Below are 16,312 nucleotides of genomic sequence, written 5' to 3' on the forward strand. Positions count from 1 at the left end.
AGAAACTAACTACAAGTGGCACAGAGTACTTCAGATTTTTAAGGACGTGCGGGTTTAGATCCGTGAGGTCCGTGTTTTACCCCTTCCCCTAAATTGTCATCGAGGTCTGTCAGAGCCAGAAACTAACTACAAGTGGCACAGAGTACTTCAGATTTTTAAGGACGTGCGGGTTTAGATCCGTGAGGTCCGTGTTTTACCCCTTCCCCTAAATTGTCATCGAGGTCTGTCAGAGCCAGAAACTAACTACAAGTGGCACAGAGTACTTCAGATTTTTAAGGACGTGCGGGTTTAGATCCGTGAGGTCCGTCAGGTCCGTGTTTTACCCCTTCCCCTAAATTGTCATCGAGGTCTGTCAGAGCCAGAAACTAACTACAAGTGGCACAGAGTACTTCAGATTTTTAAGGACGTGCGGGTTTAGATCCGTGAGGTCCGTCAGGTCCATGTTTTACCCCTTCCCCTAAATTGTCATCGAGGTCTGTCAGAGCCAGAAACTAACTACAAGTGGCACAGAGTACTTCAGATTTTTAAGGACGTGCGGGTTTAGATCCGTGAGGTCCGTGTTTTACCCCTTCCCCTAAATTGTCATCGAGGTCTGTCAGAGCCAGAAACTAACTACAAGTGGCACAGAGTACTTCAGATTTTTAAGGACGTGCGGGTTTAGATCCGTGAGGTCCGTGTTTTACCCCTTCCCCTAAATTGTCATCGAGGTCTGTCAGAGCCAGAAACTAACTACAAGTGGCACAGAGTACTTCAGATTTTTAAGGACGTGCGGGTTTAGATCCGTGAGGTCCGTCAGGTCCGTGTTTTACCCCTTCCCCTAAATTGTCATCGAGGTCTGTCAGAGCCAGAAACTAACTACAAGTGGCACAGAGTACTTCAGATTTTTAAGGACGTGCGGGTTTAGATCCGTGAGGTCCGTCAGGTCCATGTTTTACCCCTTCCCCTAAATTGTCATCGAGGTCTGTCAGAGCCAGAAACTAACTACAAGTGGCACAGAGTACTTCAGATTTTTAAGGACGTGCGGGTTTAGATCCGTGAGGTCCGTGTTTTACCCCTTCCCCTAAATTGTCATCGAGGTCTGTCAGAGCCAGAAACTAACTACAAGTGGCACAGAGTACTTCAGATTTTTAAGGACGTGCGGGTTTAGATCCGTGAGGTCCGTCAGGTCCATGTTTTACCCCTTCCCCTAAATTGTCATCGAGGTCTGTCAGAGCCAGAAACTAACTACAAGTGGCACAGAGTACTTCAGATTTTTAAGGACGTGCGGGTTTAGATCCGTGAGGTCCGTGTTTTACCCCTTCCCCTAAATTGTCATCGAGGTCTGTCAGAGCCAGAAACTAACTACAAGTGGCACAGAGTACTTCAGATTTTTAAGGACGTGCGGGTTTAGATCCGTGAGGTCCGTGTTTTACCCCTTCCCCTAAATTGTCATCGAGGTCTGTCAGAGCCAGAAACTAACTACAAGTGGCACAGAGTACTTCAGATTTTTAAGGACGTGCGGGTTTAGATCCGTGAAGTCCATGTTTTACCCCTTCCCCTAAATTGTCATCGAGGTCTGTCAGAGCCAGAAACTAACTACAAGTGGCACAGAGTACTTCAGATTTTTAAGGACGTGCGGGTTTAGATCCGTGAGGTCCGTCAGGTCCGTGTTTTACCCCTTCCCCTAAATTGTCATCGAGGTCTGTCAGAGCCAGAAACTAACTACAAGTGGCACAGAGTACTTCAGATTTTTAAGGACGTGCGGGTTTAGATCCGTGAGGTCCGTGTTTTACCCCTTCCCCTAAATTGTCATCGAGGTCTGTCAGAGCCAGAAACTAACTACAAGTGGCACAGAGTACTTCAGATTTTTAAGGACGTGCGGGTTTAGATCCGTGAGGTCCGTCAGGTCCATGTTTTACCCCTTCCCCTAAATTGTCATCGAGGTCTGTCAGAGCCAGAAACTAACTACAAGTGGCACAGAGTACTTCAGATTTTTAAGGACGTGCGGGTTTAGATCTGTGAGGTCCGTGTTTTACCCCTTCCCCTAAATTGTCATCGAGGTCTGTCAGAACCAGAAACTAACTACAAGTGGCACAGAGTACTTCAGATTTTTAAGGACGTGCGGGTTTAGATCCGTGAGGTCCGTGTTTTACCCCTTCCCCTAAATTGTCATCGAGGTCTGTCAGAGCCAGAAACTAACTACAAGTGGCACAGAGTACTTCAGATTTTTAAGGACGTGCGGGTTTAGATCCGTGAGGTCCGTCAGGTCCGTGTTTTACCCCTTCCCCTAAATTGTCATCGAGGTCTGTCAGAGCCAGAAACTAACTACAAGTGGCACAGAGTACTTCAGATTTTTAAGGACGTGCGGGTTTAGATCCGTGAGGTCCGTCAGGTCCGTGTTTTACCCCTTCCCCTAAATTGTCATCGAGGTCTGTCAGAGCCAGAAACTAACTACAAGTGGCACAGAGTACTTCAGATTTTTAAGGACGTGCGGGTTTAGATCCGTGAGGTCCGTCAAGTCCGTGTTTTACCCCTTCCCCTAAATTGTCATCGAGGTCTGTCAGAGCCAGAAACTAACTACAAGTGGCACAGAGTACTTCAGATTTTTAAGGACATGCGGGTTTAGATCCGTGAGGTCCGTGTTTTACCCCTTCCCCTAAATTGTCATCGAGGTCTGTCAGAGCCAGAAACTAACTACAAGTGGCACAGAGCAGTGTTTTTCAACCGCTGTTCCGCGGCACACTAGTGTGCCGCGAGATGTTGCCTGGTGTGCCGCCATTAGGGCAGTACCACCAGTCTAGGGAGAGGGGCGGTCCGCCCCACGTGGACAGGAGAGAGCTGGACGGGGGACCCGCGGAGTTCAATACATCTCGAGCCGCGAGGCTCGCCTTCTGTTCCTTCCTGCCCTGCAGCTAACATATAGCCGATCGCAAGCGTTCCCCGATGTCAGCACTGACGTCGGAGGGAGGGCTTAAGCAAAGCCTGCCCTCCGACGTCAGCGCTGACGTCGGAGAATACTTCCGTTCGGCTATTTGTGCGCGGCAGTGCAGGCAGGAAGCAGAAGACAAGCCTCGCGGCTTGAGCTTCGTTTTGCTGAGAAAGTTGCAAAGATGGGCTGGGAGGCAAACACGGAACACAAAAGGGGGGAGGGAGTGCGTTTTGGACACAAGGCATGAACCTGGGAGAGAGGAAGGGAGGGAAAGAGATACTGAGGTGGGGGAGGGAATGCGTTTTTGGACACAGAAGAAATGGACTTGGGAGAGAGGAAGGGAGGGAAAGAGATGCTGAGGTGGGGGAGGGAATGCGTTTTTGGACACAGAAGAAATGGACTTGGGAGAGAGGAAGGTAGGGAAAGAGATGCTGAGGTGGGGGAGGGAATGAGTGTTTGGACACAGAAGAAATGGACTTGGGAGAGAGGAAGGGAGGGAAAGAGATGCTGAGGTGGGGGAGGGAATGAGTGTTTGGACACAGAAGGCATGAACTTGGGAGAGAGGAAGGGAGGGAAAGAGATGCTGAGGTGGGGGAGGGAATGAGTGTTTGGACACAGAAGGCATGGACTTTGGAGAGAGGAAGGGAGGGAAAGAGATGGTTGTGTACACGGGGAATAGAAGAAAGGAGAATTTTTGGTCATAGGGAGGGAGTGAGGTACAGATAGTGGCATACTAGTGTGGGGGGGGTGCGGTCTGCCCCACCCCGGGTTTACATCCCAAGGGGGTGCACAGCTGGCCACCCTCCAGTGTTGTCCCTAGGCCGGCAAACTGCGGCTCTTTAGCCACTTGAGTGCCACCGCCGCCAACGGTGTTGTTGGCGGTGGCAGCATTATAAAATACTTTCTCTGTGTTTATTTGATTCCTATTCAAGAGAATTACTTTATATATAGTCAATATAGGCACAGAGTTAAATTTTTTAACATTTTCTAATGGTGGTGTGCCTCGTGATTTTTTTCATTAAACAAGTGTGCCTTTGCCCAAAAAAGGTTGAAAAACACTGGCACAGAGTACTTCAGATTTTTAAGGACGTGGGGGTTTAGATCCGCGAGGTCCGGCGGGTCCGCGATTTACCCCTTCCCACGGTGGCCCAGCAGCAAGGAAAGAAGGCGGGTTGCTTAGAGGCAAGAACAGGTGGCTAGAGCGAGAGCGAGCGAGAGAGCTAAAGCTGGGCCAGGCTTCGCAGCCACCGCCTCCTTTCGTTCTTCCAGCGCAGGACTAGGAAACCCCAGGTGCGGGAGTCAGAAAGCAGGAAGTGCAGCCGCCGCCGCCGCGATGGCTCCGGACGACGGGCAAGTCCGCTACTGCGCCCGGTTGTCCTATTTGTGCTTGAAGTTCACGCTCGTCGCTTACTCCACTGCCTTCTGGGTGAGTACGACAGGAAGCTAAGAGCGAAAAGGGAAACGGCTCTAGATGTCCTGTCAGACGGAATCCTAGAGTTTATTTCCAATAGGGTTTGAACGGAGTGGTTTCCCCCCATGAAACCTCCTGCCCCTGACCAACGCATTAAATAACCCTCTTGGGGGGGGGGGTGTTTGTTGTTGTTGTTGTTTTCTTATGGCTGGAAGGAACTCATGTCCCCCCCCTTATTTCGCAGCTTCATCGTTTGCTCCGATCTTCTCGTGTACTTAACCCCACCCCCCACACCAGAGCTAGCCCAGGAATGCTATCAAGTTAGTTAAACAAGTTTTGGGGTTTTTTTTTTTTCCCGTGACCTGTATTTTATCTAATTCATTTCTGAGCTTCTCCATAATTGTAGCAAGAGGCAAAAGTCTGCTCTGCTGTAGAGCAAGTCAAATGCAATTTTTCTTCCATGTTTCCTATTAAAGCAATGCTATCAACAAAAAACTTTAAAATAATACCAAGCAGCAGCAGCAGTTTGTTGTTGTTGTTTTTTTTTTTAAAGGTTCCTTGCCTAGTAATTAGTGAGGGATATTGGCGTAGTGAAGTTTCTTACACTGAGTTCTCAGGCGCACCCTCCATTATTGACTTAAATAAATTAGATGTGGACAGATCCTTATCGGATCTGCAATTATAGGCTGGGCCATGGGTAAATGAATGTAGCAAAAGGTTTTACTATTAGTCTTAAAGACAAAACGTAAGGAGATTTTTATGACACGGCTTCCTAACTGGCTCACACCTTTTTAGAAATGAGTGAAAAGTGTAAAACATAAAGTATGAGAAAAAATATATGTTAAAAGAGGAGACAAGAGGGGCAAAAACAGGTAAGTGATATTGTGTACTAAGGTGGATAGGATGAATTTCCTAGTTACTGCCTGAGGGAAAAGGGCTCTCTATACATCTGTCTTGTTCTCAGCTATTGATCAGTGGCACTAAATCACCATCAATGGTTACAAACCCCCAAATCTAGGAGACGAGGATCAATCAGGAATTTGTGAACTATCCATCTTCTAGTTCTGGGAATATATTGTTTTACCGCTTATTTTGTTTTATTTTATCATTCAGATTTCATTTAAATTTCCCCAGAATTCTATTGCTTCAACGGTTCTCCCTCTGCATCTATTCCTATCTCCCCTCTTTTTAACCTTTCAAATTCCTTTAGATTATTGTTATCTTATTAGAATGTTTATTTTCTTATTTTTCTCCTCTATCTCTATTTTCTTTCTTTATTACTCTTCTAATTGTCATTTTTCCTGGTACTTTAGTTAGATTGTGAGCCTTCAGGACAGTAAGGGAATTTCTAAGTACCTATCTTACTTATAATTTTAATGCACCAATATATTCATTGTAACCCGTTCTGGGCTCTTTTGGGAGGACGGGCTAAAAAATCGAATAAATAAATAAATATTTTCACGGGACATGAATCTGCAAGATTCTCACTGCACTTACTTGCACTATACAGTATCATCATCATATGTATTTTTTTAATATCTGTAAGCCCCCTTCTTATAGGGTACTAGGCAGGTACCCGGGTGATGGCAAAAGGGGCACGTAGGGTATTTTACTTGTCAGGGCCAGGACCAACTTTAGAGCTGAAGGGCTGTGCAAGCTAGCTTCAGACTGTCCACTACACTCACAATAACGTAGACCACACCAGACGTTGAACTTCAAACTTGAAGCAAACAAACAAATTTTACTCTTTCAGTTGATGAAAGATGCAGCTTAATTGAGGAAGTTTCAGTTTATTTGCACAGGATATCCTTTACTTTCTCCTCTCCTCCCAAAAGGTGTTAGAAAAAATAAAACTTAACTCCTGTACACAGGGTAGGTTGATGGTATTCAGATGATGAAAAGCACAGTTCATATAGATTGTACTCCTCAAAACGTAATACCTTTGCATGGGGAGGGATAAAACATGGACCTTAAGGACCTCGCTGATTTAAAACTGCATATCCGTAAAAATCTGAGGTCCGTGCATTGACAAGTCCACCTTTTAGCTTATTCCACCGCTTTCCCTGCACGCTCAGCTCAGGCTCTATATTCCCTAATGGCTAAGGAGGGAGGAGGCGCACCATGGCTTTTGCGAATTAGCTCGAACGTCTCTCCCTCCACGCTGATTCCGAGAGCCCCCGCGATATGACACCGGATGGCAAATAGCTGGGTTGGGGAGGGGGTTAAAAAATGTGTGCAAAGGGCTGCAGTGCATCTGACCTCGTGGACCTCAAGGATCTGAACTGCACATCCTTAAAAACCTGAGGTCCGTGCGACTTGTAGTCTCTGGCTCTGCCAGATCTCTATGACAATTTAGCCCTGATGGATCCTAACCTATGCTGAGACTAAAAGTGTCGCGGACCTCAGATTTTTAAGGACTTGTGGTTTAGATCCGCGAAGTCTGTAAGGTCCACGTTTTACCCCTTTTCCCTTTGCATTAGTAGCCTGGTACCAGTATCTTTGCGCCCAGTTCTTATACATTTTTCCCTTCTGCCAGCGATGTAGGTTCCCATAAGAGTGCTGCATAACCTGAGGCTCCCCTTAAACTCTTTCCAAATCAGACTCCACGGGATGAGAAGGATCCCTACACTTTCTCAGTAAAGCAAGCCAGCACCGGATTTCAGGCCTTAGACTTGCTCCGGCCTCTAAACCAGTAGTTCTCAACCCTGTCCTATGGGACCCCCAGCCAGTCAGGTTTTCAAGATATCCTTAATGAATATGCATGAGAGAGATTTGCATATAATGGAAGTGACAGATATGCAAATCTCTCTCGTGCATATTCATTAGGGATATCTTGAAAACCCGACTGGCTGGGGGGTCCCCTAGGACAGGGTTAAGAACCACTGCTCTAAACCCTTGATTCTGTAGCAAGTGCCTCTAGCCTGGGTGGTATAGACAGGCTGAATCTATAACTCTCTCGGGTGTCAGCTTCAGGCGGTTCATAGTCAAAAGCGCACGCCGACAACTGAGCACAGGACTTAATCGCGCTGAAGAAAAACCATATTTTAAAGGGGTCCGACGGGGGGTGTTGGTGGGGAACCCCCCACTTTACTTAATAGAGATCGCGCTGGCGTTGTGAGGGGTTTGGGGGTTGTAACCCCCTTCATTATACTGGAAACTTAACTTTTTCCCTGTTTTTTAGGGAAAAAGTTAAGTTTTCAGTATAATGTGGGGGGTTACACCCCCCACACACCCCCAACATGGCAGCGTGAGGCAGTGCGATCCCTATTAAGTAGAGTGGGGGGGTTCCCCCCCACACACACCCCCATCAGAACCCTTTAAAATATGGGTTTTCTTTGGCGCGATCAAGCCCTGCGCTCAGTTGTCTGCGCTGGATTGTCGGCGCGTGCTTTTGACCCGTCACCGCTTCAGGCATAAGCAACAAAGGGACTCTCCCTCAGCCAGTGTGGTTAGTGGCAGGAGAGATTCCAAAGACAACTTTTGACGCCAAAAAGCAGAACTTAAATCCTCTTTGGGTGTGTAACTACTGCCCTTAGCACACCCCTTCAGAAAATTTAAGAACCACCTTGGCTTCAAATTGGGTCTAATTCCAGAAATTGCCAGAAGCCTTGACATGAGCCTCTGACACTTACTGGTACCATAAAGCCTGCAAAGCTCTAAACCAGGGGCCCGTGAAGTATTTTGTGCGGGCCCGGTCGAGGGCGATGCAGTGTTTTCCTCTGCTGCCCCCGGGTGTTTACCGTCTTGCCGGCTCCTTCCTCTGTCTTGCTGCAGTGTTTGCATGTTTGTGCGGCCCCAGAAACATTTTTTTTCGGCCAATGTGGCCCAGGGAAGCCAAAAGGTTGGACACCCCTGCTCTAAATATCTCCTTTGAAGCTCCCTGTTCCAGCAGGTGCATGAGGAAGAACCAGGAAAAACATGAGGTCAAAAGTGCAACTGTAATTACCTTGGCTGCTGGTAACTGAAAGAAAAACCACAACACAAATAATGTACTATTTGCAAAGCGTCCACTAAGGAAAGTGCCAGCTATCATTGCACAGAAACCAATAACTTTTTGGAACAGTCTGATGAAATACACAAACTGCTCTATACTGCATACTTCTCCCACTGTTACACATCCATTCCTAGATGTCTCACTTATGAAATCTTTCAATTTTACAAATTACTTATTTATTTATTTTATTTTTTTCCATTTGTGCATCACACATACCTATACAAGCTCTTGGCGACATTACAGAGGAAGGGGTTAGAAGAGGGTAGGGAGGACAATGGAGGGCAGGAAAATACAGGAGGAGAAGAGGATACAAGTGATTAGGTATCAAATAGATGTCAAATATCCAATCTTCAAATTAATCTTCAATTAATCTTCAATTAATCTTCAAATTAATCAGTTGTTAGATTGCCCAAAATTAATAATACAAAACCCCTCCAAACTCTACAGAATACAGCTATTAGATTAATCTTCAGATTGAAGAAAAGTGATAAGATTTCACCTTACCTATGAGAATTACACTGGCTACCTATGGAAAGGAGAATACTTTATAAATTCTATTGTATATTATTTAAAATACATTTTGGAGAAACTCCCGAGTACTGTATATGCCCCTACTCTTTAATTTTTCTAATAACCCCTCTTTGAACCTAAGAAATAATAACAGTTTTTGGTATCCAGTTATTCAGAACATAAGATACAATGGAACTTTTAACTCCACATGGGCATATCAAGCAGTAAAACTTTGGAAAACATTACCAACTAATATTAACCAGCAATTTAATTTTAAGTGTTTAAAAAAAAAAAAAAAAGACCTAAAGAATTTGCTATAATTATTTCCTGGTGCAGAATGAGTGTATAGTCAATCACCCTATGTATTGGGTGAAGAGCCAGGCTTTCACTGCTTCCTGAAGTAGAGGTAGTCTGGAATTAGGCATAGCCCCTAAGCAGGGCCGGATTAATCAATAGGCCCAGTAGGCACGTGCCTAGGGCCTGAAACTGTGAGGGGGGCCCACTGAAGGAGGACAATTAACCTTGTCAATAGTAATGGCCCCCCCTCCTGCATCAACCCTCCTATTTCTCCCTCCTATGCAAATCATGCTGACCCTCCCAGCGAGATGACGAGCAACAAACCTCCCTCCAGCTGCGTTGGCAGCCGCAGCACGCTAAACAGGCTGCTTAGCGGCTTTTTCCTGCCGGTGAGTCCCTCTGCCGCGTCACTGATGAAAGGTAGAAAGGAGAACTGACACTGGATCTGGGGAAGGTAACAGAGGGAAAAGAGAGAGAGACCTGGACCCAAAGGGGATGGGGCTGGATTGTGAAAGAAATGTTGGATGCAAAAGAAAGAAGGAAAGATTGGATGCACAGTCAGAAGGAAGTGCAACCAGAGACTCATGAATCACCAAACAAAGGTAGGAAAAATGATTTTATTATCAATTTAGTGATCAAAATGTGTCTGCTTTGAGAATTTATATCTGCTGTCTATATTTTGCACTATATTTGTCTATTTTTCTATAGTTACTGAGGTGACATTGCATATTTTAAAGTAATCTGCCTTGACATCTTTGGAAAAACCCTGAAACTCGTAAATGATAATTAACATTTTCTCTGTGTATAGTATGCTTTGTGGGTTTTTAAAATATTTTATGTGTGTACATGAAAGATATTGTGTGTACATGAAAATGAATAGAAGAATTTGGGGACGGGGCTAGAGCGGGGCTGGGGGTGGTGCTAGGGTGGGATTGGGGGCGGGACTGAATATTAATAGATGTCCCATTTTGATGAAAAAAATAAATGGTCACATTAGCCTTGCCCCATGCCTCCTACCCATATGCAAAATATAAATTGGTGGGCTTCCCAAAGCCCTGCCAGCTGAAGATCTCCTCATCTAGGAAGGAAGGGGGGATTTGTTCAGAGATGTTTTGAGATTGCATAGAAGAAAAACTGTACACTGGCTCTGGTATGGTAATCTTTGTTGTTTGTTTTGAATTTTTTTTAAATAAAACAAATAAAGTGGAAATAAAGAAGTAAATAAGGGGGGGGGGCCCAGTGTACTTGTGTGCCTAGGGGCCCTCGACGAATTAATCCTGCCCTGCCCCTAAGGGAGTAAATTCTAGAGTTTGGGGGCTACTCCTGAGAAGGCTCGCTGGCGAGTATCACATCATACAATTTCTTTTGATGAAGATACAGATGCTGCTTGAGAGGACCTCAGAGGTTTCAATGCTGTATAAAGGGTTAGCTTGTTCTTTAAGACAACAGTTTTGGCGTTTTACGAAACTACGATAGCAGTTTCTAGTGTGTGGAGCCATGCTGAATGGCCCGCGCTGCTCCCAATGCTCATAGGAACTCATTGAGCGTCGGGAGCAGCGCAAGCCATTCAGCGTGGCTCCCTGCGCTAGAAACTGCTATCGCAGTTTTATAAATGGAGGCCATAGTTTTTCACTGAGATCTTTTTCTCCACTTTTTTTTTTTAAATTTCAGTTTTTTATGATAACACAATCATAACGAAATAAAACAATATCCATCATACATCAATTATATATGAAAATAACATAAGGGACAATTATATTAAATTGTTAAACTGAAAAGAAAAAGATTTAGAAATTTAGATGGGTGGTTTGATTCAGATCTTTTAATGTTAAAAAGGGAACTAAGGAAATTGGAGAGACAATGGTTAAAATCTTGAACGCCAGAACATAGAGAAGCTTGAAGGCAAAAACTGAAAAATTACAAAAAACTGACAAAGGAGAAACGAAAAAATTTTTACGCCCAAAAAATTGGCAATATATCATCCAATAGTAGCCTTTTTAAATTAGTCAATGATCTTTATGATTTAGAGGCATGTACTGTTGCTGCCAAAGAATCTATTTTATCTGCTGATAGTTTGGCTGATTTTTTTTTAATACCAAAATTAAAAAACTGAGGCTTACGTTAGTTGATCCTATTAATCATCATTGGTGTTTTTCCATCCTCCAAGGGGTAGATGCACCCAGACTAGATCTAAGTTGGAATAATTTTATATCTATTGACTGGCAAACCTTTCGTAAGTTCTACAATAAGTATGTTAACTCATACTGTAGACTTGACAGCTGTCCTCCAAATGTTATGAAAGTTGCCCCGGTCAACTTTAAGGCCAAATTGTTGATGTAAATTAATTTCTTATTATCCACAGGGAAGTTTCCCGAGGAATTGTGATTACACCCATTTCAAAAAACATTAAAGAATCATCCAGCATTGCATCTAATTTTAGACCTATTGCCAGTATTCCTCTGGCTACTAAGATACAGTAAGGTTTGGTAAACACTGAATTAGTTACATACTTGGATAAGTTTAGCATTTTGCATGAGAATCAATCTGGTTTTCGGTCAGGATTTAGTACGAAACAATCATGGCCTCTCTGTTTGATTATTTGCATTCATTATTCAGTCAAGGTTCAAGTGCATTAATTCTGCAGCTAGATCTGAGCAGCGCTTTTGATCTGGTAGATCATACTATTTTGTTGGATTGTTTGGAATCCATTGGAGTCGCAGGTAGTGTCTTGAACTGGTTTCGTGGCTTCCTGGGTAAAAGATCGTACCAAGTGTTTAAAGAAGATACCTTGTCTTATCATTGGGAAAACTCCTGTGGGGTCCTGTAGGGTTCACCTCTGTTCCTCGCTTTGTTTAATATTTATCTTGCTTCCTTGGGAAATTTGTTGCAAAGTTTAAAGCTCAAGTTCTACATTTATGCGGATGACATTACTATAGTCATCTCGTTAACTTGTCTGCCACCGGAGTTCATAAATTTTTTAGCGATTATTTTAAGTCAGATTGAACTTTGGATGACTGCTTATAAATTGAAATTAAATGCGGAAAAAACTAAATTTTTAGCAACGATAAGATTAAAGAAACAACAATACACGTGAATGGGTTGGACTATAATATAGAACAATCCATAAAAATATTGGGTGTGACTCTGGATAAACATCTCACATTGGAACAACATACGGATTTATTGTTTACGAAATATATCTCTGTGCTTTGGAAGCTTTGTACCATTAAGAAGTATTTCGACAAAACTTTTGAATACTGTGCACAATTCTAGTTGCCGTATCTCAAACAAGATACAGTATAGTAGAATTAGAAAAGGTACAGAGAAGGGCGATGAAAATTACAAAATTCCCTATGAAGAAAGGCTAAAGTGCCTAGAGCTCTTCAACTTGGAGAAGAGATGGCCGAGGGGAGATATGATAGAGCTTAATAAAATACTGTGTGGAGTTGAAAGGGTAGATCTGAATTGCTTGTTTACTTTTTCCAAACATATTAGGACTAGGGAGCACATGATGAAGCTGTAATTAAACGCTGGAAATCAGAGAATATGGTGAAATCATTTAACTTAGCAGGGTTTAAAAAAGGTTTGGATTATTTCATAAAACAAAAGTCCAAATGCCATTATTGATATCGCTTGTGGAAATCCATTGTTTGTTACTGGGATGAGCAGCATAGAATCTGTTTTACCCTTTGGAATCTTGCCAGATACTTATGACCTGGATTGGCCTGCCCTGGTATAGCAATTCTTATGTTCTTATCCATGTAAATACCCTGAGGATGCATGATGAAAGCCTATTTTATAACAGCATTTAGGCCCCTAGATGCCATTATGGAATACTGGTGTAACCTGGTGTCCAGTACACCTTACATTTACATGCCTGCAGTTAAAGCAGCCATAGAGATGGCTTAACTGCAGTCATGTAAATGCAGCAGAGACATGCATAACTTACAATATTCTGCAAGTTATGCATTTAAGTGGAAGCCCTGCTCATTTTCCACCCATGTGTATGCCCCTGGCATTTACATGTTAATGCCACTTACATGTACTTTACAAACTAGCACTTATGTGTCCTGCTAGCACTTACATGTGTAAATATACACTTACCAGTAAAAGTGCTAGCATTCTGTACATTTATGCATGAAAGGGACATGTATGTGTTGGTGCCTATTTATAGAATTGCCTTTATAGTGCATAAGCCTATTATATGGAAGGATGTCCCCCTAGTGCCAGTATCAGGAAACAACCACTAGGGGGTCATGGCAGCCATTTGAATATGAGTCAAGGGCCAGATGGGAGTATATAGGTACCGCTCTTGCCCAGGATCAAAGGAGCTCCGGATAGCTCCTGGGTGGGGGCTTGGGTGTGAGGGAAAAGTTTGACTCTGGGAGAGAGGGATTTAGGCCTGGGGGCAGAGTTTGTATTTTGGGAGCCAAGGTTTGAGCTGGAGGAAGGGACCAGATGTGGATGGATTTATTGGAAAGTGAGGGTTCTGATCAAGCCAGTATCGGGTAGGGGCTCAGACGTCCAATGCTGGGGGTATCGGATATGGGGAAAGAAATGTATCGGAGGTGTGGGAGGCTTGAATGTTGGGGGAGGTTCTGCCTCAACCTCAACTGACAGCAGCTGTGCTACCACCTCTTCTTGAGGTGGTGGTAAGGGCAGCATCACCATCCACAATTGTGACAGCTGGCTGGCACACAGTAATGACCCATGCAGTAGCCTCTCCTCTACTCTATCCTATTCATTTACATATGCAAATTACTGTGTTTTCTCTGTGCAGGTTTTCTGTGTATAGCTTTGCAAAGTGGCTGCTTCTGTTAAATGTTGCTAGATCCTTTTCTGAAATAGCAGCAGAGCTGTATATATCCCAACCTGAATGCATGAATTCTGGTTTTTACATTCTGTTTAAAGTGGGATACACATGAAGTATGTGTATCAGCTATACATGGACGTGCTGGCACTTAAAAAATGGACGTTGTGAAATTGACATTTCTGTGTGGAAATACTGACATCTCTCCATGGAAGCTACTAGGTCTGTGCTGTTCATTTTTTAACATGTATATTTGTATAATGGCTGGACCCACTGCATTTGATAGTAAATACATGTGCATGCCTGGATGTCTCACTTCTGACCTCTATCTTGCATGTAAAATGAGGCTCTGTGTGACCTGACTTTTTGCTCTTCTTGCAGTTGATAGGATCACTTGTGCTTGCTGTTGGCATCTATGCAGAAGTTGAACGGCAGAAGTATAGGACTCTCCAAGGTGCATTCCTAGCCCCAGCAATTATTTTAATATTGCTGGGCATTGTAATGTTTGTTGTATCCTTTATTGGAGTATTGGCTTCCCTCAGAGACAATTTAACACTTCTTAAAGTGGTAAGCATGCTTTGTTTTTATTTTTATTTTATTTTATTTTATTTATCATTATTCGTTACAATTAAATAACAAATATTCATGAATATCAACAGGACTTCAGCATATAAATACACACTAAAATAAGTATAAAGAAATTAGTCATCAATGGTCTAGTCCACATTATAATGATTGCCAGTTCCCAGTCTAAGAAATTAAGGGCTCCTTTTACGAAGGTGCACTAGCGTTTTTAGCGCATGCACCGGATTGAATGGGATGTCCAAATAATTTTTTTTCCCCGAAAATTACCTACATGGACGTCTTGGCCACCAGAACATCTAGACCACCAGGATGTCTAACTTTATTCACCATTTTCGACCACAAAACTGTCCAAGTTAGAAACATCCAAATCAGCACCATTTAGACGTGGGAGAGGACACCATTCTAATGGACTGGCCACATAGATATGCCAACAGAGCAATGGGGCCATTAGAGGACACTGCTGTGAACTTCACATAAAGGCTACCAGATATACATCTCACCATAAGCCCTTATAATTTATGGTGAGAACATAAGACTTGCCGCTGCTGGGTCAGACCAGTGGTCCATCATGCCCAGCAGTCCGCTCCCGTGGCGGCCCATAAGTCAAAGACCTAACTGCATACATTCCGGTTCAGCAGGAACTTGTCTAACTTTGTCTTGAATCCCTGGAGGATGCTTTCCCCTATAACAGCCTCCGGAAGGGCATTCCAGTTTTCTACCACTCTCTGGGTGAAGAAGAACTTCCTTACGTTTGTACGGAATCTATCCCTTTTTAACTTCAGAGAGTGCCTTCTCGTTCTCCCTACCTGAACAACCTGTCTTTATCTACTAAGTCTATTCTCTTCAGTATCTTGAATGTTTCAATCATGTCCCCTCTCAGTCTCCTCTTTTCAAGGGAGAAGAGGCCCAGTTTCTCTAATCTCTCGCTGTACGGCAACTCCTCCTGCCCCTTAACCATTTTAGTCGCTCTTCTCTGGACCCTTTCTAGTAGTACTGTGTCCTTCATGTATGGTGACCAGTGCTGGATGCAGTATTCCAGGTGAGGGCGTATCATGGCCCAGTACAGTGGCCTGATAACCTTCTCTGATCTGTTCGTGATCCCCTTCTTAATCATTCCTAGCAGCCTGTTTGCCCTTTTTGCCGCCGCCGCACATTGCGCAGATGGCTTCATCGATCTGTCAACCAGCACTCCCAAGTCTCTTTCCTGGGGGGTCTCTCCAAGTAACGCCCTGGACATCCTGTATTCGTGTATAAGATTTTTGTTACCGACATGCATCACCTTACACTTATCCACATTGAACCTCATTTGCCATGTCACGGCCCATTTCTCAAGTGTGTTTATGTCACGTTGCAGTCCTCCTGCATCTTCACTACTCTGAATAACTTAGTATCATCCACAAATTTAATCACCTCACTCATCGTACCAATTTCCAAATCATTTATAAATATGTTGTAAAGCACGGGTCCAAGCACCGAACCCTGCGGCACTGCACTGGTGACGCTTTTCCAGTCTTGAGTATTGTCCATTTACCCCCACTCTCTGTTTCCTATCCGTCAGCCAGTTTTTAATCCACGTGAGTATTTCACCCTCGATTCCATGGCTTGCAATTGTTCAAAGTAGTCATTCATGCAGGACCTTGTCGAATGCCTTCTGAAAATCCAGATATATAATGTCTACCAAGTCACCCTTGTCTATCTCCCTGTTTACTCCCTCGAAGAAGTGCATGAAGTGAGCCCTCCAAATCTCCCCCAAAACCTACTGTAACCATCTGTCTACCATCCCAATAGCCCTTATGG

General features: G+C 43.8%; 1 protein-coding gene across 1 annotated transcript in view; it reads left to right on the top strand.

Moving 5' to 3' along the window:
- Positions 1-4,083: 4,083 nt before the first annotated feature.
- Positions 4,084-16,312, top strand: part of TSPAN15 (tetraspanin 15) — a 56,535-nt gene continuing 44,306 nt past the window's right edge. Inside the window, exons 1-2 of the mRNA XM_033942730.1 lie at positions 4,084-4,334; positions 14,312-14,497. Coding sequence (XP_033798621.1) covers positions 4,242-4,334; positions 14,312-14,497 — 279 coding nt within the window. The 5' untranslated portion in view covers positions 4,084-4,241. The remainder of the gene's footprint in view (positions 4,335-14,311; positions 14,498-16,312) is intronic.

Source organism: Geotrypetes seraphini, chromosome 4 (assembly GCF_902459505.1).
Source record: "Geotrypetes seraphini chromosome 4, aGeoSer1.1, whole genome shotgun sequence".
In the NCBI taxonomy this organism is placed as follows: Eukaryota; Metazoa; Chordata; class Amphibia; order Gymnophiona; family Dermophiidae; genus Geotrypetes; species Geotrypetes seraphini.